The sequence below is a fragment of the Solea senegalensis genome, linkage group LG17 (genome assembly GCF_019176455.1).
Source record: "Solea senegalensis isolate Sse05_10M linkage group LG17, IFAPA_SoseM_1, whole genome shotgun sequence".
Lineage (NCBI taxonomy): Eukaryota > Metazoa > Chordata > Actinopteri > Pleuronectiformes > Soleidae > Solea > Solea senegalensis.
The window spans coordinates 11169843-11189490 of record NC_058037.1 but is presented as its reverse complement, the minus strand read 5'-3'; the positions used below and the strand labels follow the sequence as shown (position 1 = coordinate 11189490).

General features: G+C 41.3%; 1 protein-coding gene across 8 annotated transcripts in view; it reads left to right on the top strand.

Moving 5' to 3' along the window:
- The window catches only part of syne1a (spectrin repeat containing, nuclear envelope 1a), a 117763-nt gene that overhangs the window by 32799 nt on the left and 65316 nt on the right, over positions 1 to 19648 (top strand). For all 8 annotated transcript variants that reach the window (XM_044048907.1, XM_044048904.1, XM_044048908.1 and 5 more), the window contains 34 exons: positions 219 to 377; positions 646 to 810; positions 1127 to 1261; positions 1525 to 1686; positions 1809 to 2017; positions 2621 to 2729; positions 2848 to 3012; positions 3095 to 3262; positions 3416 to 3580; positions 4004 to 4144; positions 4234 to 4394; positions 4762 to 4918; positions 5658 to 5885; positions 5994 to 6092; positions 6472 to 6659; positions 7772 to 7895; positions 7993 to 8159; positions 8275 to 8428; positions 8555 to 9210; positions 9797 to 9976; positions 10236 to 10389; positions 10790 to 10948; positions 11476 to 11658; positions 11755 to 11856; positions 12319 to 12522; positions 13057 to 13264; positions 13898 to 14010; positions 14483 to 14688; positions 14776 to 14937; positions 15028 to 15307; positions 15536 to 15708; positions 16579 to 16888; positions 16985 to 17149; positions 18311 to 18670. In XM_044048907.1, coding sequence (XP_043904842.1) covers positions 219 to 377; positions 646 to 810; positions 1127 to 1261; positions 1525 to 1686; positions 1809 to 2017; positions 2621 to 2729; positions 2848 to 3012; positions 3095 to 3262; positions 3416 to 3580; positions 4004 to 4144; positions 4234 to 4394; positions 4762 to 4918; positions 5658 to 5885; positions 5994 to 6092; positions 6472 to 6659; positions 7772 to 7895; positions 7993 to 8159; positions 8275 to 8428; positions 8555 to 9210; positions 9797 to 9976; positions 10236 to 10389; positions 10790 to 10948; positions 11476 to 11658; positions 11755 to 11856; positions 12319 to 12522; positions 13057 to 13264; positions 13898 to 14010; positions 14483 to 14688; positions 14776 to 14937; positions 15028 to 15307; positions 15536 to 15708; positions 16579 to 16888; positions 16985 to 17149; positions 18311 to 18670 — 6471 coding nt within the window. The remainder of the gene's footprint in view (positions 1 to 218; positions 378 to 645; positions 811 to 1126; positions 1262 to 1524; positions 1687 to 1808; positions 2018 to 2620; positions 2730 to 2847; positions 3013 to 3094; positions 3263 to 3415; positions 3581 to 4003; positions 4145 to 4233; positions 4395 to 4761; positions 4919 to 5657; positions 5886 to 5993; positions 6093 to 6471; positions 6660 to 7771; positions 7896 to 7992; positions 8160 to 8274; positions 8429 to 8554; positions 9211 to 9796; positions 9977 to 10235; positions 10390 to 10789; positions 10949 to 11475; positions 11659 to 11754; positions 11857 to 12318; positions 12523 to 13056; positions 13265 to 13897; positions 14011 to 14482; positions 14689 to 14775; positions 14938 to 15027; positions 15308 to 15535; positions 15709 to 16578; positions 16889 to 16984; positions 17150 to 18310; positions 18671 to 19648) is intronic.

The following is a 19648-nucleotide window of genomic DNA, read 5'->3' as shown; positions in this document are numbered from 1 at the left end:
AGTAGTAAGGTTGAAGCCTTCTCTATTTTTTATAGTGTTGGCTGTCAGTCTGCACTTGTGCGCACAGTCTTGAAAGGAAGTTCTGAGCCTTAATAGAGTACTCACATTCACCCATCTTTAGCTCATATTTATCAAAAATATCATAGTTAATAAAAAGGTCATTATGTCATTATTATGAATTCATAGTCGATCTGGCATTTTCCTTCCAACTTCCTCAGGACTTATTAAACCAGCAGCAGAACTGTAAACGATGTCTGTCAGTGATTGAGAGGAATCACCACACTGTGCAGAGGACGCTCTCCTCCAGTAAGGCTCTCCGAAACTTTGACCTGTCGCTGCTCCAAAAGAGAGTGACGGAAATACAGAGCTCAGCACAGGTGAGCATTATTTGCACATACTTTTACCTACAGGTACCAGATTGCTGCACAATTATTACATTACCAGCGACACTCATCAGATTAATGAGATTATAACACAACAACTAAACACCCATGAGGCAACACTGCCCATGTAGCCTGTGTGTCTCATTTCCATTTCCATCTCATGAGTCTCATTACACTGTTTCATGTAATACAAATCAAATAATGAAACAATATTACCAAGGAAACAAATTAAACCACCACTACCTGGTTTCCCTCTGCTCAGGTTTTGTTAAAGGAGGTTGAAGAATGGAGAAGACGGGAAGAGGCCAACAACTGCCTGAGGAGAAGATTTGAGGAATCGAGACAAGAACTGGAAAGGGTGCTGAAGAAAGCTCAGAGCTACTTGAGAGAATCTGGAGATGCTGAGGATCTACTTAAGAAACACTCTGTAAGCTAGAATGTAGCCGTCTACTATAAGTATAGCACAGGAGTGATACAGGAGTGATACAGTAAATCTTGTTGTCACATTACTAATGGTTAAAACTGCAGTGCATAACCTTTGAATGTAAACCCAATGTGTGCTAGATTCATACCACTCTCAAAAAAAAGTTCACACAATGCTGATTAAGCCTATCAGCTCCACATGACTGTGTTTCTCAGTATAGCAGTGTATAGATCTCATGTTGCCCAGCAACACGTCTGCACTGTGCACAGGAAGTAATTCATTCTATCAATCTATCCATCCATCCATTCATCCAATGCAGGATTTTTTTGGCCAACTGGATCAGCGACTACTGAGTGTGTTTCTGAAGGCGTGTGATGAGCTGACCGACATCCTACCACTGGAGGAACAACAAGGACTGCAAGATACTGTCCGCAGACTGCACAAACACTGGAAGGTCAGCGGTCACCATGATTTAACACTCTCACTAATTACTGCACGTCTCTTGAGGCACATAGTCGTTGTTTAATTTACTTAACCATGGTGACCTTTGGCTTTGATGTCTCCACTTAACCTGTACTGGTTAAATTAAAGTGCCCTTTCTGTGTTTACTCTCCAAGGGATATTTTGTACCTGGGAGTGAATGGCACAAGACCAAAATTCACGTGCTGCATGCTCCATCTGCCGTATGATATGTGTCTTCTCTTGTCTTTTACATAGGACATCCAGAGTGAAGTGCCATCTCACCTGCTCCGCCTGAAGGTGGAGGTGGAGCGAAGTCGAATTGTTGTGATCCTACAAGATTGTAGAGCAGAGCTGGACAGAGAAGTGCATGGCCTCTCTGGCACCTGCACTACTGAGCGAGTAATCAAAGAACACAGAGTGAGCCTGAAGTGATTTGAGAAAGTTAAAATGGTTTAAACCTAGAAATGACCAAGATACAATCATTTAATGTAGCTGTGATCGCTCTCGAGGTTCAGTATTTCTCTCTTTCTTATCTCCAGACTTTCTTCAGGGAACGAAAACCTCTGTCTTTGTGTGAGAAGAGGATTAGGAACATGGAGGACCTGTGTCGGAAGTTGCCTGACAACGACCCGGCTTATCGTACACTAGACTCCACTAGGAGAGCTGTAGATGAGGTTACAGAGCAAATAAGAAGCACCCACCTAAAACTAGAGCAGCACCCTGATAAATGGAAAGAGTGGAATGAGAGGTAAAGCCCAAGAAACAAGACAAAGTACTTATATTGTTACATTGTTTTACATTAAGTTTTAGGTTTAAATGTTGGATCTTTTATTGTAATGTGTTTCTTTATTTTGTATGTGTTTTATTCCAGGTGCAATATTCAGTTATCATTCCATGTTATTCATATTCTCTGACTTGGCAGCACATAGCCTAGTGGAATGGGAACTTGGCTTGTAACCAGAGGGCTGCCTGTTTGAATCCTGACAGGTCAAAGGCTAGGGTACCCAATCCCCATTGCTCCCCATTGAGTGGGTTAATTGGACACTCTAAATTTACCCCAACCACATGGGGCCTCATCCAGTGTAGTGCAGTGGAGGGTTACTTTAGAAAGGCCATCCGGCGTAAAAAATCTCTACCAAATCAAATATGCGTATCGCTGAAAAAGCAGGTAATCGTCTGTGGTGACTCCTAGAGATGGAGTAGCCAAAAGAAAAAAATATATAATATGTAATCTGTAGGCAAGGTTTGTAGTCTCTCTTGCACTGTGTGCTGTTGTCCTTGAATGACAATTAAGTATATTTGATTTCATTATCAATGATGGGGTTTTAAAGTAGTTGCTTCTTTTTTCAAGGTTTTGTGAACTGTCTGATTGGGTCTCATCTCAGAGGAGACATCTAAGGCTCCTTAGAGAGACTGCAAGTAATTCCAGTCATCGAGAACATGTGGATGCTGCTGTTCAGGTGAGCCAGCAAGATTAATTGTGTGCGCTACTGAAAGTGCAGAGATTAAGTTATGATTCACCGCAAGCTAAGCATCAATAAACCTGTACTCCTTTGTTTGTGTTTCCATTCATTTCAGGTGCTGCATGAAGCAGTAGATGACCGTGAGGAGAGCTTATTGTGGCTTAAAAGCCGCCTCAGTGGGCTGTCTGAGGTAAGCCCTGAACTGGAGGTTCAGAGGCAAAGAACAGCTTTGGCCAAACTCTCATCTGACCTGCGGGCCCTCTTTTCTTCACTCCATCAGGTATTTTAAGATATAAGTTTTGAAAATGTGTCATTGTTTGATGAAATCCTTCATTCTGATCCTCGGTCATCTTCCTTGACAGTGGGATGAAGAGGGTTCTGCCATGTTCCAGTACGAAGAGCTGAAGGACGAGGTGCGTGGTGCTCTGGAGGAGGTTCTAAAATCACGAAGAGAGGCAGAGGAGTACACCAGCAGGATCCTTGATGCTGAGGATCTGGAGGAGGCCAAGCAGCTCCACCATATTCACCAGGTATGTGGACAAAGGAGAGCTGTGATATGAACTTAAATGGACTTAAAATGACCATTGTGTTGAATTAAAAACTTAATTATAGAATGTTTTGTTTATATTCTGGAAATATTACAGATAGATTGTGTTCTCTTCTTCTCTGATTATGGTATATAGCAACACCTGAAGCGCCTTCATGCTAACAGGAGAGAGGCAGAGCTTTTGGTGTCCCACTGCCGTCAGCTGCAGAAAGGCGAGGCACTTGGTCATTCTCTACGAGAACTAGAGGGAGTTTTCGAGGAGGTTGACCGTAAATCAGGGCCAAAAGAGCACAACCTGCAGGTAAACCAAGTCTGGCTTTTCTTCACATCAGTGTGCAGTGTTTGTGTGTTTGTGTCATTGATCATCCACACAACCCTGCTGTGATCATCGATTGTCCACATTGAACCTTAACTGCTTATCAATTCCTATGGGGTGTGTTAATTTTGTTTGTGTCTGAAGTACTGGGGTTTGTTTATGCCATTTATCTTTGTTCCTGAATGGATCAATTGAAATTAACGTGCTTCTGCAGGATAGATGGGTGCAGAAAATATGTTATTTTCTTTTTAAAAACTAAAAAACACCACAGAGGTCTTTAAAGGACCAGTGTGTAACATTTTTCGTGGTTTGAAGTATACACTTACAAATAAACTTTTTTTTACAGCAATAAAACACATCTTTTTTGTTATTATATCTTATTATTCTTTTATCTTTCATCATCTTAAGGCTAGTCTGAGCTCCTGGCAAACTTTTGAAGCAGAGAGAGAAACGGTGAGGAGATTCATCAGCAATACCAACAATGAACTACACAAAGAACTTATTTTCAACAGCTTGGACAGCCTGAGAAGTGAACTGAAGCGCAGTAAGGTGTGTACGTTTTTGATTGTTTTTGCATTCGTGTACTGTATATACTGCATTATATACCCTCATACAACATACTGGTTCACTGTCTGTAGGAGCTCTTCATGGAGGTTGAGGAATATTGTGTGAGAGCAGATCTCCTCCTGGAGAAGTCAGCAGCTGTTCAGCTTGGTCCAAAGAATCAGACTCTGCTCCTACAGCAGGCCCAGTCCACGAAAGAAGCCATTACACAACTTCTAGACCACCTGAGCAAGAAGTAAGTTTAACTGTTGAAATTGAATTATGCTTTTTGAATTATTACAGTGACAAATTAAACTCTATTCATTCAGCTATAAGCTTTTATTTTCTGTTATGGTGAGAAACTGTCACATAAACAAGGGCTTTAAGTTTAATAACTGATTCATGTTTATCTTTGCAGAGATTTACCTGCCTCCTTGATAAACCATTCAATTTGACATGCTTAGTTTTAGATAAGAGTCCGCAAAATGTGAAACAGAGGTTAAGTAGTTTCCGTGTGGTACTTTACTTGCTGCTTGGTTCTCATTCTTTCTTTTTAACACGCATTTTTAGTTTACTTGACAACATACAATAGATATTTCCTTTTTTTTGTGTGTGTCTTCCAGTGTTGTTCAGCTGGAGAGGATGTGTGAGTGGTGGGAACGCTTCAGCAATGAATCAGAGACTCTTTCTTCTTGGTTCAATGAAAAAGAGAAGGAGCTTGAGGACATCAATACCACATCCTCCTTGGATCCTTTAGATGAAAACATCATTACAGTTGAGGTATGTCATGTTTGTTCTTCTGTTTTTTTAATTTATTTATAATGTCCCATCACTCCACCAGAGGTCAAAGTCATTCTGACTGCACACTGTATTTAGCTTTTACAGCAATGTAGTTCTTACATTCCTTCAGTAATCCTGTGATATTTACTCATACATATGCATCATCCACGCATTTTTTAAGCGCTCAAAATGCAAGGAGGCATGATTTCTGTCTAGCCACATGTCTGTACTGTACGGTATCAGCACAGCCTCAGGGTTATTAAGATTAAGATGTGGTAAGATGAAATTTTAATCTAACCGCAGGGGGAAATTAGGTCATTGCAGCAGAGAGGACCAGGTTATAGAAAGTAAATTTATCATATTGAAAAAACATAATCCTGCCCCCCAGACTACAGGCCTGACAATCTGTCAGAATCGGGAGGAAATCTGGTCAAAACATTTTGGATAACGGGACACTAAAAAAATCCTGAGGCAATAATTTGATTTGTAATGAGTTTGACAAAATTTGCCTCCAGAGAAGATGAAGCCAATTTTCTTTTCTACTCAGATTTTGTGCTTTATATATTTGAGACCTCAGTAAACTTAAGAAGCAGCATGTCTTTTCCAGATCAATAATTTACCTAAGATTGAAACATGTCTTTTATTGGGTAATAAAGGAGAAAAAGTTGTGAAGTTCTTTTCTTTTTGTGCCTATTGGATTTCTCCAATCTGATATTTTGTTGTTTTTGCACGTCTCCAGGAGGTGGGGAAAGATTTAGAAGAAAGAAGTGCAGCCCTGACTCGCATGGAGGCAGACTGTGAGGCCCTGTCAAGGTTTGTGACTCCTGGAGAAGCTGGATGTATCCGTGCTCGACTTTCTGGAATGAGGCGTAGCTGGGAAGAGCTGAAGGGGAGAGTAGAGCAGCTAGGAGGACAGCTCAACCAGAGTGCCTCCTACAGGCAGAGATACAATGATAACCTTGAACAGGTATTTAAAAGTCTTTGAAAGCAATGATTACCTACAAGCTAATGTTTGATTTCTGTGGTGAAGTTGTAAACTTTGCTTTCCAATAACTGAAGTTTTTGTCCTCGTCAGGTCAAGAAAACCATGAGTAATATCAAAGAGAAGCTTGACTGTTCAATCACACACTGTTCATCATCATCAGAGACCTACAAACTCCTCCAGAATCACATGGTGAGACAAAACTCAAGTTCAATCAGGAATGAGCAAGGATAGAGGATGAGGCTGTGTGTAGTATAGGATACACTTTCCCCTCATTGGTCTAGGTTGGTCCAGACTCACTTAAGTTACGACAGTCTGGACCAACCTAGACCTGAGGGTGATGGGATGAAGACAATGGATTTGATGAAATTGGGTTTCAAACTTAATTAGAATGCCAAAAAAAGAAGCTCAAATAATTAAACTCATGCTGAGTTTCACTGGAAAGCTAAATGACAAAGTGTGTGTTTTTCAAGTTGAAGCCAGTTTATATTCATTTACCTTTGCAAAGCTTAGCTGATCTTAGTTTAGTTTAGTTTGAAAAAGATGACAAATACATGTCTCTTTCCTTCAGGAGGTCTGCCAGGCTGTTGAGCAGGTGAAGCCCAGGTTGATGGCTCTGTGTTCGGCTGTGAAGAGGCATGGAGAGGGCAGCCAGCTGGAGGAGGAGGTGGCGAACCTCCAGAAGCAGCGGGGACAATTTCTGGAGAAGGCTGCAGAAAATCAAGCCTTATTAGAGAGCCTTCTCTCACTGTGGCAAAGGTACAATAGAGAAGAAATAAAGTGCATGTGTTTGTATTTTGTAGATTCTTTCTAATTATAAAGAGCTATGTTTTAACTGAACAAATTCTTGTCTTAATTAGTAGCAAAATGCAAAAAGTTTGGCATTTAAAAAGAAAATTTGATTTAAATCATCCTTTCCAGATTTTCAGAGATTAACATAAATACATCTGTGGCCTGAAAACAATAACAAAGATAGAAACTGCAGCCTCTGTTTTCTGTTATTCTCTGTATGTCCATGTGTGAGTGTGTGTATCCCTTTACCACCTAGAGCAAATATGGAGTGTTTTGTATGTTTGTCACTTCACACAGAAACAGAAAATGTGAAAATGGAAATGGCAAGCTGCTTCGTAGAGAACATTTTTAAGCAAACAACTGCCTGCTGGAGGACATTTTTTTGTTTTGTTTCCTTATAAACAATTCAATTTCTTCTTTTATTGTGCAAATGTGCTCTTCCTGTTGGTTCCTACTCCACATTAATTTTCTCATTTATTTCCTAAATCATTCCCTAGTCTCAGCGTTGTTTAAAGGAGCAGGGGCAGTCTCCCCCCGTCATTGCATTTCTCTTCTAATAATGTGCTTTTGTTATAATTTTCTTTGTTCACACAATAGACTTTCACTGGAGCAGTTATTTCTTATTCATAGTACCATTCTGGGAGGGGAAATAATCCAGTCACTGTGGTAACTGTCTAGAATGCTAAAGTGTTTTCCAGCCAGTGACTGTTTTTAAATTAAGTGATTTATTTTTCTGTTGCTAAACTTCCGCTGGGTTTATGTGTTTTGGTTTGTATTATGTGTGCCTCTGTGTTTCTTTGTATTTGACCTCATCTCCTCCACTGCAGGTGTCTGTACGGGGAATTACTTAGAGCACTAGGTCCTCTGCTGAGATATGGTTGTCCCATTATGACCCTGTCACTGACACTGCACCATAATCAGATAGGAAAATAAGTCACAGAGAGTATTGCTGTGGTGTTGAGGATCTATTTATTGTATCCACCTACTGTTAAATCAACATTATGCACCTAGAACTTTGTTGCGTATACTTTATACAGTATATTATAAAAAAAAAACATTTTTCACTTTTTAATCTACAGATTTGAAAAGGAGAATTCGTCCCTGAAAAGCTGGTTGGACAGGTGTGAGTCACTTTGTTATCCAGACACCAAACTGCTCTCTGCAGATAAAGTAAAGATTAGAAATGAACTACAAAATATACAGGTAAACTATTTTTGTTACTTCATTTTTTTCAGTCCTTTTGTGTTTCTTTCTGTCATTTTGTGTAGTATAAACTATATTTCTTTGTTCAACCCTCCAGGAAATGCAGGGGGAGACACAGTCCTATGAGGTTCTTCTCCAGGGTCTTGTGAATCTTGGGTTGTGTTTGTATCCCACAGCGACTGAAGCTTGTGTCCAGGAGCTTACTGATGATCTCACACAGCTTCAGGAGCGATCCTCTTCTGTGAAGCACAGCATATCACACAGGCAATTGGCACAATCCAATAATTGACATCTGTAAATCTCTGCATGAATGGATCCCAGCATTTTATACTAATAATTGTGGTTTTTTTTTTTACACAATTTCCAACCTCTCCTGTAGGCTTCAGTTGCTGGAGTCGCAGTTGTCACAGCTCGAGTTGTTTGATCAGGCGTTGCTGACTCTAACCCAAAGGGGTGAAAACTTCCTATCTGTCTTGAGAAGCTTCTCCCAGGTTGATATTGTGGATCTTAACGTTGCATTCACAAAGCTGAAGGTGAGAAATCAATAATTAGCTGCTAACAATTATGTCCCCTATAGGCTCTCCATATTAGAGCAGTTACAGTAAGCAGGTTTGTATTGATTGCCATTAAATGTATCTAATTAAAACATCTTGTTGTAGGAGCATGAAGCACAACTACAGGCATATGCATCGCTGAAAGAGACACTTCATCAAAGAGAGTCTTCCCTGCTTCACTGTTCCACACCAGAAGCCCAACAGCAGCTCCAGGCCTGGAAGGAAGATTGTCTACAGCCCCTTAGAGAGTCCCAGCGTCTCCTCCTCCTCCGTAAAGAGTGTCTGACTGAGTTAAAGACTTACCTTGACAAACACAGCACGGCAGCTAATTTCGTGCACCGCCTGCATGAGGCTGTGGAGGGCAGGGGGAGCTGGGACCACTCCAAAGCTGAGGAGCTGCATCATGGAATAGGGGAGGTGGCTAAAGATGTGGCTCGACTCGAGGCTGAGGCAGTCCGGTTGGATGGGCTGCTTAGTAAGGCACACATTCACCTGTGTGGAGCAGAGAGGAGTGGCTTCAAGGATCTGAGCCATTCTCATGGAAGAACTTCTTGCAGAGGACAGGCAGTGGCCCTGACAATGGCTCTGGAGGAAGTGCAGAGGGGTGTAGGGTGGAGACAGAGTGAGGCGGATGCTTTAAGTGCCCTGTGGAGCTCTTTCAGGGAGAGGAGGGAGGAGATGATGAAGAATTTGAAGAAACTGGAGGACGAAGTGAGGCAAGAACAAACCAGAGAGAGTTCCGTACAAGCTTTTCAAAACAGGTAGGAAGACCGTTATCGAGATAAAGACTTTTATTGTTTTATTTTTTATTTATTTTAACCTATGTTTCATGTGTTACTAAAACCTTACACAACCAAAATGCACCCAACAAACCAAAATCCTTATTTGAGTATTATTTTCTTTGTTTGTTTTGTTTTCTATCTCTCTATCTCTTTATTTATTTCATCTTCTTTCTTTATTGCCACATTACCTGTCTATGTCTTGTACTTGCAATTTAGTTTTTTTTTGTACATACTACATTTGTAAATCAAAGGGTTGAACCCACCATGCTTTAAAAATAGATTTGAATATATTATTTCACAAGATGCAATTTCATACCTCTGTGTTGTTCCTATGGCACACATTATACTTTTGAACATAATCTACCATAATACTTTAATATAGTTTTCCCAGACACATCCTAGGAATCCCACTTTTTGCCAAACCCCTACGAGATTACACTGTGAATAAATAAGGCCAAACTTTACGTGGACAAATCCATTTAAATCTAATCCACAGAGAATGAGATGTTATGCGGGAATCAGGTTCCTGATCCCCATTGTTCTCATCTGCATCTGCTTCTCCCAGGCTGCGTTTCTTCGTCCAGCTGGAGGATGAACTCCAGTCCCTGCAGCACTCTCAGCAGTGGTTGGAGGAGAAAGGAGGCCAGCTGGCCCAGAGAGACAGTGAGCTGACTGGGGAGGCTCTCAGGGAGGTAACCCTGGTTAAGACAGCCTGGGAGAACGTCAGGACTCTGATCACCAACGGGTAAGGAAAGATGGATGACAGAGAGGGATTTAAACTCTTTAATTTTGTGTGTCCCCAGTGGCAATGAATGTAATAGGTACATAGCCTACTGCACAGTATAGGCAACTGTCCATGAACAATATGATTAGTCCAGTTGTAGTCTGTAACCGCATTAGAATTGGTCCTAAATTTGAAATGGTTTGACATGGGAACAAAATATGCACTCCCTTAGATTGATCAACTAACTGTGATACTTTTTTTCTTCCTTCGTCTCATGCAGTCAGGAGCAGAGTGCAGTTGTTGTTGATCTTTTCCATCAGTTTAATCATCTGAAGTCGATCCTCTGCACTGTTGTGGAAAATGCTCAGAGTGTTGCCCACAATCTGCCTGACCACAATCACAACGCTCAGGAGGCCAAATGGATTTTCACACGGGTCAGGATCGTTTGTTTCTTGTCAGATGTAAAGTAGTGTGTTAAACAGAATTTATATAGCTGTTGTGTATTACCCCAAACACATAGTAATGTGTCATAGTCCTCTGAAATATGTACCAAGATAGTCGTGACAGAATGAGCTGAAAATGGATTTGTTTTCAGTTATATTTTGTTGCATATCATTGGTCTATCAATATTCATCCATCTGTTTGACCAGGAACACTCTTGCACATGTATCACAGTGAAGTGTGTTCAATAATACCTAGACCCACACACAGAGCTTAATTTCAACATAAACAATACCAGCTCTTCCCTTATGATTAGTGGTTTGTATACAGCATCCCTCCCTCTAGTGGTAATCTGTTGTCATTCCTTCTGCCCTCATCTTTGTCCCCCTGCAGCATGAGACTGTCCATGCTGAGCTGAGGGAGAAACAGGAGGACATGGACCAGCTAATCAGTACAGCTGAAGACCTGCAGAGAGAGCTGGACAAGGCTCCCAGTTCTGATATGTGCACCATCCAGAGAGACATGGAGATGCTGAGAGAAAAGTGGTTGGAGGTAAATGATGCAGCAGTGGCTTGACACTTGGTACTCCATGAATTTCCAAAAACAAACATTATTTTACTGAAGTCTGGTGCCTAAGTATAACTAAGAGGACTATAAAGAGATTTGGTCGATTGTATATCATGACAATGAAAAAACACAATTATGACATCAATAGTTCAGATCTGTCAAAGCAGTTGTACTATTCTCGTTTTAATGATATATATTTCTATCTGGTTCCTTCTCCCCCCCAATTTTCTCCTATTGTGGGATTTATTTAACTGCTCAGCTGTCACAAATGAGGCAGAAATTTAAACAAGTCTAGACACGTTATCTGCCTCTCTCTCTCTCTTTCTCTCACTTCTCATCCCCACATCTGTCAAACCAATTAAGTCTTGTTTTCGTTCCATTTCCCAGTAAAGCAGGTTGTCCCTTGCTACAGACTAAAACTAAGTAAACCACAAAGAAGGAGAGACATCCCTTGTTGACTGAGATGTATTCTGCAGTGTACTCACTCAGTCTGCTGGTCTCTCTTCATTCAGGTCTCAGAGAGAATACAAACCAACACAGAGAGACTCGGTTATTGTGTGGCTCTGTGGGACGACCTCAAGACCATGGAGCAGGACATCAATCAGTGGACATCCAGCTCTATTGCTGAGTTCTCAGACAATGTGACCAATCTCAGTGACAAGGAGATGACTGAGGCCCTGCTCGACACCTTTCAGGTCAGGAATATTGCATGAATAATTTTTTGTGTAATATTCAGATTGGGTTCTGAGTGGTTGTGATGTAACTGAAGTGTCCTGTACTGTGTTCAACAGGCTGAGGTTGAGAAGAGGGAGCAGAAGCTGGAGGCTCTGCAGGAAAGAGTGACACAGCTGAAGGAACAAGCCAAGCTGCAGGAAACTCCATTACAAATCCAGGTGAATATGATGTAGAAGAGAACTGCAAAGGGAATTTGCTGAAGCTATGAAAGTGGATTTTTTTTTCATGTGCAGTGGTGAGATTTAACCAAGAACTGATGCAATGGGATGATGTATTTAACTCTGTATAGGTAAAACACTGAATATGAAGACTGACACTACAGCTGCATGATCATAAAATTGTATTGTTCTGAAAGAGAAACATTGCAAATGTTGCAGAATAAATGTATAGCAGACATTTTAATAATATGATAAAATATGGTATCTTTTTACCACTCCATCGAGGTTTTGCAGAAGTTTAGATTTCTAAATTTTATTTAGAAACATCAATGACAATGACATCGCCCATCAGTAAATATTTGAGGAGCTATGGAGTACTCGACCGATCGTTCTCTTAACTGCTTACATGTTTGTCTTTAGCTTCTTTCAGTTGTTTTGTTGCTAAACATATTATTGAACCAGGTCCTGGAGTCAGACCTGAGGAAGAAAATGGCCCATGCACAGGAGGTGTTCAACCAAGCCAAACACACTCTGACCTACTTCAGTTTCCAAAAGCAGCGACTTGAGGACCTCATGTCCCAGATGGTCGAGCGGCTGGAGGCAGTGGAGGGTTTGTTGTCTGACCTCACTGAAGCTACTGCCCCTGAAGATATCGGTGCTGTCAAGGTAAACACTGTAATTTAGAATACACTTATTCAAGAGAACTAGAGTTCATATGTCACATAAATTGTGGTAAAATAAAAACAATTAACATTATAGTTAAGTCAAATATGCTCTTGTCGTGATTTGTATTGTGAATTGGGTTGTTTGCCTTTAAAAGGTTGGTCCTTGTTTAAACATTTAAGGCAAAACTCTGCTCTAGGACACATCACTGATGCTTTCTTGTCAGTGAGGGTTTTCATCCATATGTAATGAAATTTTAATCACATTTCATATTAGTTTCCTTCCACCGCCACAATATGGTCACTGCAATAAACTGCAGGGACAAAACAAACACATCCAATAAATCCTTGAACGTAATTCACGTTCAAGGTTTTATTGTGTTGGGTTGTTGTAATTATTGTTCATCAGTGGAAGATAAAGTCACATGCTTTTCATGTACCTTACATCATTCTTTCTGCATTTTACACATGGTTACACCTTGGATTTTATTACTTTTTAAGTATTAGCTTTAAATTTCTTAATGTTCTACATTTACAGGACCTTCAGACTGTCATACAGCAGCAGAGGGCAGACATGGACTCTGCCAGAGAAGCCTTGACTGCCCTGTGCAGGTCACATCCCACTGAGGAGCTGTCAGTGCTCTCCTCTGACCTCACGTCCATTGCAAAGCGAACAGAGGCTGTAGCTCAGCGTTGTGCCAAGACCAGGGGCAACCTACAAGATGAGCTACAGCTTCACTTTAACCGTAAGCTGTGCAAATGGTCGTTATTTGTCTTATGATCTTATAAAGTTTATGGTTGGTATTCTCACAGTTCATTTCATGCACACGTCAATAAAAAATTAATAAAAAATAAATAACAATGACGGCATTTAGGTAGCCGCTATAACTTACGTCCTGATAAGGAGAAATTAGAATTTTATTAACAATTAGAACCTCATCATCACCTAATGAAACACAGTGCACAACTACATGATGCAATGTCATTTGCTTACATTAGTGGTGCAGCAGATTTACTGTTGATTATCCAGCATCCTTCCCCAGAGCACACTTCATCCATCCACACTCCACTGACACACACTGATGTGCTCTCATTGCCCAGACACACACCTGTGCCTCAGAGAGTAATGTTGCTCTCGTCACATTTGCTCTCGAGGGAGTCATTTTGGGCTTGTTGCCAAGGCAACCTAGCGCTGCACAGCATGGACACGCCCACACTTCCCATCTGTCTCAACACAACTCCCGTTCTCGCTCTCCTAATTCTTGTTTTTTTTCAGTTTTTCTTCATTTTACCACCCACCCGTTTTCCTCAACTTGTTGTTAACAGATTTGTTTTCATTTTTTTCCCTTCTCAATGGTCATTTCTTTTCTGTGAAGCAGAGCTCGTCCAAGACTTCCACTCCTGGCTTGCAGATCTAAAGTTGGAGCTGAAAGAATGTTCAAACCAAACGGGAGATGTTACCATCCTTGAAGCCAAGTTAAAAAGGATAAAGGTATTCCTTTAATATACTCGTTGATGTTATACATGTTGATGTTAGCAGTTGCTAGGGTACTATGATCGATCAAAGCCATGTTCATGTTTGTTCTACAAAAACAAATTTTGTTACAGCTTACTCATTTTATTTTGAGGTAATACAGTTAACAGATAAATGGAATCAAGAATTATATTTAATATTTAATAAAGTGTATACTTTATTAATGTACGTCATCATTATCATCAAAACATCATCAACAAATACTGTATATAATTATCACTAATGGCATTTTTGCCAGTATTGGTATAATTTTTTACCAATGCCAATTCCAATATTTACACATTGAAATTGTGCAACAATCAAACAAAGACCACAAATAACCCCAGAGAAAGATCTATTAGATAATGACATTAATTAAACTTTTTTAGTGTAGGTAAATCTAGAACTGAGCGATGCAAAGACATTTCAGTTTAAATTTCCCTGTGTACAGGTGTCCGTTGAGCAGACATCAAAACGTGAGGAGCGTCTACTTCAGATTTGTGAGGAGGCTGAGCAGCTCCAGCTTCACCTGCCCAAAGCTGGAGCGTTACAGGTCCAGGAGCATCTCTCCTCCTGTAAGAAAGAGTGGAGGAGCTACCTGAACAGCTGTTCTCAGAGCCAACAAGACTTAGAAGAGAGTATTTGCCTTCTGAAAAAGTCAGTTTTTACTTTTGTTTCGATATATACGTTTGTGTAAAGGAATTTTCCCCTTCTTATATTCCTTCTCTTACTGTCCCCTCACAGTTTTGATAATTGTGTGAACAGTATAAGAGACTGGCTGAAGCAGATGGAGCTCAGTCTCAAGAGTGAGCCTGTTCTTGGGGCAGAGAGCCAGCATGGAACTCCTGACACCACAGAGGAGCTGGAGAGGATGAAAAACCTCCATAAGGAACTGCTAGCAAGGAGGTTTGTATACGTGGGTGAGGGTGGCATGTTATAGATGTACACATACTCTATTTATTCTGAACAATAACATGTCTTTCTCGCTCTTGCAAGGGACTCTATTGAGCGTCTCTGCCAGGAGGCCCAGTCTCTGTCTGAAGCAGGACGTGGGTCAGGGGGAGAGGTCAGTGTGACAGGCCAGCTCCAGATGGAGCACCAATCCTTACTGAAGACAGCCAGGGAGAGGCTGCGAGGCTGCCAGGAGAGTCAAGCCTTTGGAGACACCCTTCAGGGAGTTTGGGCCTGGCTGGAGGAGATCCAGGAGAGACTGGGTACAGTAGACAGCACAATGGGGACCAAAGAACAGTTGGAGCAAAGGCTGGAGACTGTGCAGGTGAGATTGCGTTTTGCAATTTCCATGAAATATTACACTGATGAAATGTTGTTAATATCTTTAGGCATTCACGTATTCTTGTTATTTTATGTAATTTGTAAGGAAGTGAAAACTCTCTCCTAGCTTTAGTAGTTTTTTTATCTCTTCTATTTCATATGTTCCAGTGAACACAAGATGGGGCTGTTCTCTTTGTGTCTAATTTAGTGTGACCCCATTGTGTTTGCACAGGACATCCTGCTGTTAAAGGGTGAGGGAGAAGTCAAGCTGAATATGGCGATGGGCAAGTGCGAGTTGGCCCTGCGCCACTATGGAGTAGCCGGACAGGAAGTGGTCCGCTCTCAACTTCAGGAAGTGGAGGATGCCTGGGCCACGCTGCTTGTGACTGCCATGAGCTGCCACAGGTAGACTACATGTACTCACCTTGAATTACAATATCAATAAATAAGCTATGATTTAATGGCTTCCATCCCATATGTGCAATCAAAACTTTATAGTATATTGTAATTTCATCTATTATAATTTCCCCAGAGATTTACACATTTTTTTGTAAACTGTAAACACATTCATAAAATGTCCAATTAAATAATTTACCCGTGGACCATATTAGAGGTCATTTACCTGTGTGCCAAAAATCCTCTCTTGGGAACATGAGGGTTATTTGCATCATGACAGAATGATGTCTCAATGCCATTAATTACTATTAGGTTAAATACATAATTAGAAGTATTTGTCTCATTTTGTATCTCTGATGGATGTGATGTGATTTAGTGAGTTCTCCTCTGTGTGTGTGTGTGTGTGTGTGTTTGTATCTATGTGTGTGCGCATGACTGCATACACATGCATGTGTTTGTGTGTGTGTGTGTAGATAATGAGCATTAATGGCCACTCCATGAAAAAAAATTGATCTAATTAGAGACTAAATAGTGGATGGCAAACTGTGGGTCACACATGGGGTGCGTTTGTATTTTAAGGAGAAAAGCATAGCAGGAGGCATGGGTTAGCGTGTGTGAGTATGTGGATATTGGTGTTATTTGTACATGTAGGGGTAACAGATGGCGAGTAAAATTATGGGTGTGTATCTGTGTTCGTGTGAGTTTGAACCCCCCTGATAAAAGGGAATAAATCCGGTGGTGCATTAAGGTACATTTTGTCTCAACAATAATATGTCCCGAGATTATTTGAGTTTAAAAAGTATCGAGGTTACGATTCATTTACACAACATTTAATAGTATTTTGTGGCACAATTCAAAGATTTCTTTTCTTCCCCTCAGTCGGCTGGAGTGGACGGTTTCTCAGTGGGGAGGATACTTGGACAGTGCTGCCCAGCTGCAGTGCTGGATGGAGGCTGTCGAACGTGAAGTGTGTGCTCCACTTACACCACAGCCTGGGCCGAGAGAAAAGGCCTCGCAGCTCGAGAAACTCAGAGCTCTGCTGACTGAACTGGAAGACCACCAGGTGGCACTGTCCAGCTTAGAAGAGAAAGCAAGGGAACTATTTAAGAAGACTGGTGACACAAGCTTTAACCATGGTGCCCGGACCCAACTGCAGGCACAGTTTGATGACCTTACAGCTTTGGTGGAGGTACAGAAAATGTTGCTTTTAGTCTGTTGATATATTTTGGCAATAACATCAGTGACAGAGGAAAAAACGTGTCAATTGTGTGCACTGGTTTTGTAGGAGAGAGTGCATCTTGCACAGGCTGTTGTGTTGGAACACCAGGAATACCTGGAGGCTGTGAGGGAGCTCACTGACTGGCTGATGACTGCAGGAGAGGAGCTGCAACATTGGTCCGATACATCAGGAGACTCTGCTTCCATTAAAAAGAAACTGTCAGAAGTCAGGGTAAGATGTCACATACAAACATGAACATTCTCTCTGTTGATTGTCTGAATTTATTTGCTGAAAACTTTCTTCTTTCACCTTCCACCACGTTAAGTCCCACAGTTGCCACTATGGAACCTTTTTACAAAACCATAAAAATATACCACAGGAGTATATTAGAATAATATTTTTTTTAATTCTATTCAGAGGTTCAAGTGTAAGAGAATGCTGTGTTTCTTTAAATTAACAACATTAATGCATGCCCTAAATAAGCCTCAGGGATGTGTGGGGAATTTACACCCAATCTTATATGTAATATCCGTTGCTAAGGTAACTGCCTGCTGAATTATCTGAACCTATCCACTCTTAACGGACTCCTGCCGTGATGGAGGGCAAACAATATAGGGAATTGGAATTGGCTCTCAGTTTGTTTCCCTATCACAGCCAAATATCTCAATCTCAATCCTATCTCAATCCTTCCTCTCATATTTTTTACAGCCAATTAGCTGGTCATTTTCTTCATAAATAAGTTTAAAAAGAGAAGCATTGGAATCAGTGCCATGCTGAATAATTCTGTAATCACAAAGGAGGTGAGGAAATATTATTTGCATTTTGATTTCTCACCTTAATTATCACATTTTAAAAGTGTATTTGTAGATCCATTTCTGTAAAGGAGGAAGAATAATTATGTACACAATCTACCCGCATAATTTTAATTTCCTATGAATGGTATCCAGGTTAACGTTCATATCCTATCATACACACGAAAAGATCAGATGCCTTTTTTTTTTTTTTTCTATTTTAATCCTTCAGTCAGCTCGCTGCTAACACATCATACTCAAGTGTTTGCTTTCACACCTTTCAAGTGCTACCTTTCCACAAAGAGTGAGAGATAAAGGCGCAGATGGAGACAGAGGATGGCATCAGTAGTAGTGCAGGACAATACTGAGATAGCAGATGAAAATACATGGATGCATTAGCTATTGTTACAAAGACAGAAGTAAAGAACTGCAGAGAGTTAAAGATCTAGATGATACCTCCTGTAGACTTTTAGTGTATGAGGAAAAATATAACGTTGGCAGCTTTAAATAGAATTGACTTCAACTCAGCAGTGATTGCAGTTTCCGTAGCCACAGTTTCCGTAGCAACTTTGTCTCCTCACTGCCGCCCTTATCTCGTTAGGAGCGTGTGGAGTGTCGTTTACTGGAGGGCCGAGAGCGCCTTAGCCGAGTGCGCCGAAGCGCTGCAACCACGGCGGAGCACACGGCAGCAGGAGGCTGCGAGGCCATGGACCGACAGCTGGGGGCACTGTCCCAGGCTCTGGAGCAGTGGGAGGGGGCTGCTCTGAGGGCCAGGGATGGTCTGGAAGGGGCTCTGGCAGCTGCCACAGCTTCTGAGGAGGAGTACAACCGTTTGACCGCACGGCTGGAAGACGAGGTGAAAGAACTTGATGGACAGCTCAGGAGGTGGAGCCAGGAGTTGATCAAAGCTGAGGGACGGAGCAACGGCGAGGAAGCAGTGGGAGGATGGCACTTAGCTAAGGTACAGTAGTGTGGGATTAAAATAACTGGCAGCATGCTGTTTACATTATTCACAGTTCATCATGCTCACAATAGTTTATTCAAAAAATAATGACTATTTTCAACTTTTGTTTGCGTTTTGTATTTTGGTTGGCAAGCTGGATGGTGTAAAAGCTGACGGGGGCAACTGTGCTATTTTCATTTTAGAGAAAGTGATTAGCATTGTTTTATAGAAAGTATTCGCACACATACATACACACACATTGTGCAGCCAAGCTTTCTCTGTCAGTAATTATCCATTCTATTTGTAAATCCTAAAAACAGATTAGTCTGTAAATCAGCTTTACTGGGATGATGAAAGAGTGACAGCTACAATCCCATCAGTTTCCCTCATTTTCCCTCTACCCTTTTTGTCCCCTCTGCCCCTCCTCCTTTTTTTGCCATTATTTTTTCACTATCTCCACCTTTCCAAACATACCCTTATTCTTCTCCGTCTTCTCTGCTGTGTGAAGTGTGCACTGATGTCAGTCTTGGCTGCAGGATTGTTCCTTCAATACTCCTGCTTGTCCCCTCCCCTGCTGCACTGTTTCTAACCTCCACAGGATGTTTACAGTGTGACAATTTCTCTGTATTGTCAAGGCCATGTCATCATGCACAACCTCATACTCCTCCCCAGGTTTCTTCAGCCATGCCTTTCTCTAGTTTCCCTCAATTTGGGTCTGAGTAAGAAGCAGAGGAGGAGTCTTCCCCCCCTCCTCCACTCCTCTTTCTCCTCCTTCAGCCTGTTTCCTGTGTCCAGCCCTGTTTTTGTTACGCACCCATTTATGTGTATTTGAACGAATCCCGCATCTGTGAGGGCTGACAGTTGAATTCCACAGGGAGAGAGCATGTGAGAATGAGAGGGAGTGAAAAAATGTGTGAGAGGTAAGAAGTGAAAGGAGTGGGAGGAGGGAGAGAAAGAGAGGAGGGAAGAGAAAGTAGTAGAATCATATGAGGAGGG